This window comes from Myotis davidii, unplaced genomic scaffold (genome assembly GCF_000327345.1).
Source record: "Myotis davidii unplaced genomic scaffold, ASM32734v1 scaffold453, whole genome shotgun sequence".
Classification (NCBI taxonomy): domain Eukaryota; kingdom Metazoa; phylum Chordata; class Mammalia; order Chiroptera; family Vespertilionidae; genus Myotis; species Myotis davidii.
Window position 1 is genome coordinate 2740345 of NW_006285234.1, and position 2801 is coordinate 2743145.

Sequence of the window (2801 nt, forward strand, 5' to 3'; positions counted from 1 at the left end):
CTTGGGGACACATTGGCAGGGATTTGCCCTCAACTATCTGCCAGGATCTGTCTTGGTTGACTCTACCAACCTCCACCCAGCAAATAATCTAGTCAGCTTCTGGGAGCTATTGTGAGTCACTCGCTGTGTGACCTTGGACAGGTCAAATAACTTCTCCACACAAAATTAAATGCCTTCACTGCCCACTGCCACTGCCCTTTCCCCAGGTAAGCTGGTGCCTCCTCCTGAATTCAAACCTCAGTTGGTGTCACCCACCACTATCTGTGCAGGAAACCTCAGCTAGAATCCTGGGGATTCATTCTTGACTCCTCCTCTCCCTTACCCACATCTCCTAACGGTTTTTATGTGAAGCATTACTGGAATTAGATCCCCCGTTTTAACAACTACTTTCCTGAAGAAGCCCCATCGCCTGGACCAGGGGACTTCTTTCTGAAGTGGACACCCTGCTTTTGAATCTCCCTGAAAGTTATTCCCTACGCGGCCATCACAAGTCTGACCAAGTTAACTCCCCTGGCCCCACACGCGCCCCAAGGCTGGCAGTGAAGAATCACACAATGGCTGTGAGACCTTGGGCAAGTCCCCCTATCTCCTTTGCCTGCGTGTCTTGTGGTGTAATGAGTCCGACACGGCACCTAGCTCAGAGGTCAGTTGTCAGGAATGAGCGCTCCATGCAAAGTGCTTAGTGTGGTGCCTGCAGCACAGGAAGCCTTAAGCGATGTCACTGGAGTTACTGTGACTATGACTTTCCCAACCTGCAGTCCATGGAGGTCCATGGATGAGCCTCAGGGGGTCCATGAAGTCCCTGAAATTGCATGGAAAACTTTGTCTGCACATGTATTTTTCCGGGGGAGAGGGTCCAGAGCTCCTATCAGAGACCTACAGTTTGAGCCACTGCACCCCAAGCCCTGAAAGCCTGAGGACAGAGTGAGACAGCCTGTCCCACAGGCTTCCAGTTTCCTTCCTCCCTTGCCCCCACTACCCTCCTCTTCCCCTCAATTAGAAGCACAGCCCTGCTCCACCTGTACCTGGTCCCTGGGAATCCCAGTCCCCTGCTGCCTCCCCCATTCACACCCACACACGGAGCATCCCACCTGGTCAGTTCCCACATCTCCTATCCCCAGAGCCCTCTGCTGAGGGAAGCCAAGAACCTCCATGTGCCCAACACGACACCCCTGCCTTCGGGCCGCTCCCCGCTGCTTCCGTCCCTCTACCTCACCACTCTTCCCACAGGTCCAGTCAGGCAGGTGTGAGCATGGAGGCCCTCTCCAGCTCTCATCACCAGCTCACCAGCTTCCCTTCTCGGTTTCTCAATGTGAAACTGCTCAGAGCAAGACCCGAAGACCCACAGCTCACCTGAGGCCAGGCTGTCAGGAGCATGGCCGCCATTGCTTCTGCTCCCTCTCAGAGAAGGGCTGGAGCTAAGGAAAAGCACAGAGGGAGACAAGCGTGAGGTAAGCCACCCCGCCCAAGAAGAGAAGATCTAAGATGCAGGCAGCCTGTGTCCACACAGGAGTGTGAGCAGGAGCTGCCACAGGAAGATGGGGCTGATCTGTTCAATCGCTCAGAACCCCGGACTCCTCCCAGCCATGACGCTGATGCTCACTGCCAGGAACCCTAGGATTTTACAACTCTGACACACATCACACACACACACACACACACACACACACACACACACACGAGTGTACATAAAAATGTATGCAGAGCCTAGAGAATAAAACAAAGACTCGAGGAGCAGTGCTTCAGCTCAAGAGACAGACAATACCAAGATCTTTGATTTATTTCTCTCTCTAAACAAGTATCACCCTCGGTCCCCCTGAAAGAGAAGACAGGCAGGAGGTGCTGCAGCCCCAGCACAGAGCCCCGGGTCAGGCCCAGGGAGGCAGCAGCTGGAAGGGACAGCTGCTCCCCCACATCTTGCCTCTCTCCTCACACAGATGAGAGTCCTCAAGGGTCTGATGTCTCTGTAGAGACCTTGGGAGGCCAGCCTCCCCCATGGCCCAGCCTTACCTTCCGGAAGCTGGGCCAAAAGTGAGGTACCAGGCTGCCTCCTCACACTTCCCAGCCTGCTGAGAGCAAAGAAGCCGAGATCTCAGCGACCGGGCAGAGGGGATCGCTGTGGCATGTAGGGCCCCATGACCCAAAGCCCCGTGCTCACCATGTTCAAAAACACACGGAGTGGTTATTTTCTGATTCTCACCGATCCTAAATTCAGTCTTGAAAATGTATGCTTTCCTAAAATTTCATCTACGTCTTCCAGGATTTCAACTTTGGCACAGGTGTGGGAAAAACTGGTCTATGACTTTCTTCACTTCCTCCATATCTGGAGCTACTTTGCTTTTTCCACTTCTTTTGAATATATATGCTTTTAGACCTCTTCCCTCGGTAAATTTTGTGTCCCCACAAAATTCCTATGTTAAAGTTCTAACCCCTGAGGCAGTAATAAGATTAAATGCGGTCATAAGGGCGGGGCCAAATCTAATAGGGCTGATGCACTTACAAGAAAAGGAAGAGCTCTTTTCTGGTTTTTGCAGCACGAGGACCCATGAGCAGCAAAGTCTCCCACGACACCCTCTTCTGGGCAGTGCGGGAGGTGCTGCAAAGGAACCAGGCAAGCGCCGGAAGTTTATGGAGACAGTGGAGCTGCAGATTGGCCTGAAGAACTATGACCCTCAGGGGACAAACGCTTCTCGGGCACCATCAGGCTTAAGTCCAGGCCCCGCCCCAAGTTCTCCAGGCGTGTTCTGGGCGACCAGCAGCGCTGTGATGAGGCCAAGGCCGTGGACATCCCGCACATGGAC

The 2801-nt window shown here is 53.4% G+C and overlaps 1 protein-coding gene across 1 annotated transcript in view; it reads right to left on the reverse strand.

The window, feature by feature from the left end:
• Positions 1-2801, reverse strand: part of ZNF23 (zinc finger protein 23) — a 21160-nt gene that overhangs the window by 5779 nt on the left and 12580 nt on the right. The window contains exons 5-6 of the mRNA XM_006755780.2: positions 2011-2020; positions 1354-1398 (exon numbers count right to left, since the gene is read on the reverse strand). Coding sequence (XP_006755843.2) covers positions 1354-1398; positions 2011-2020 — 55 coding nt within the window. The remainder of the gene's footprint in view (positions 1-1353; positions 1399-2010; positions 2021-2801) is intronic.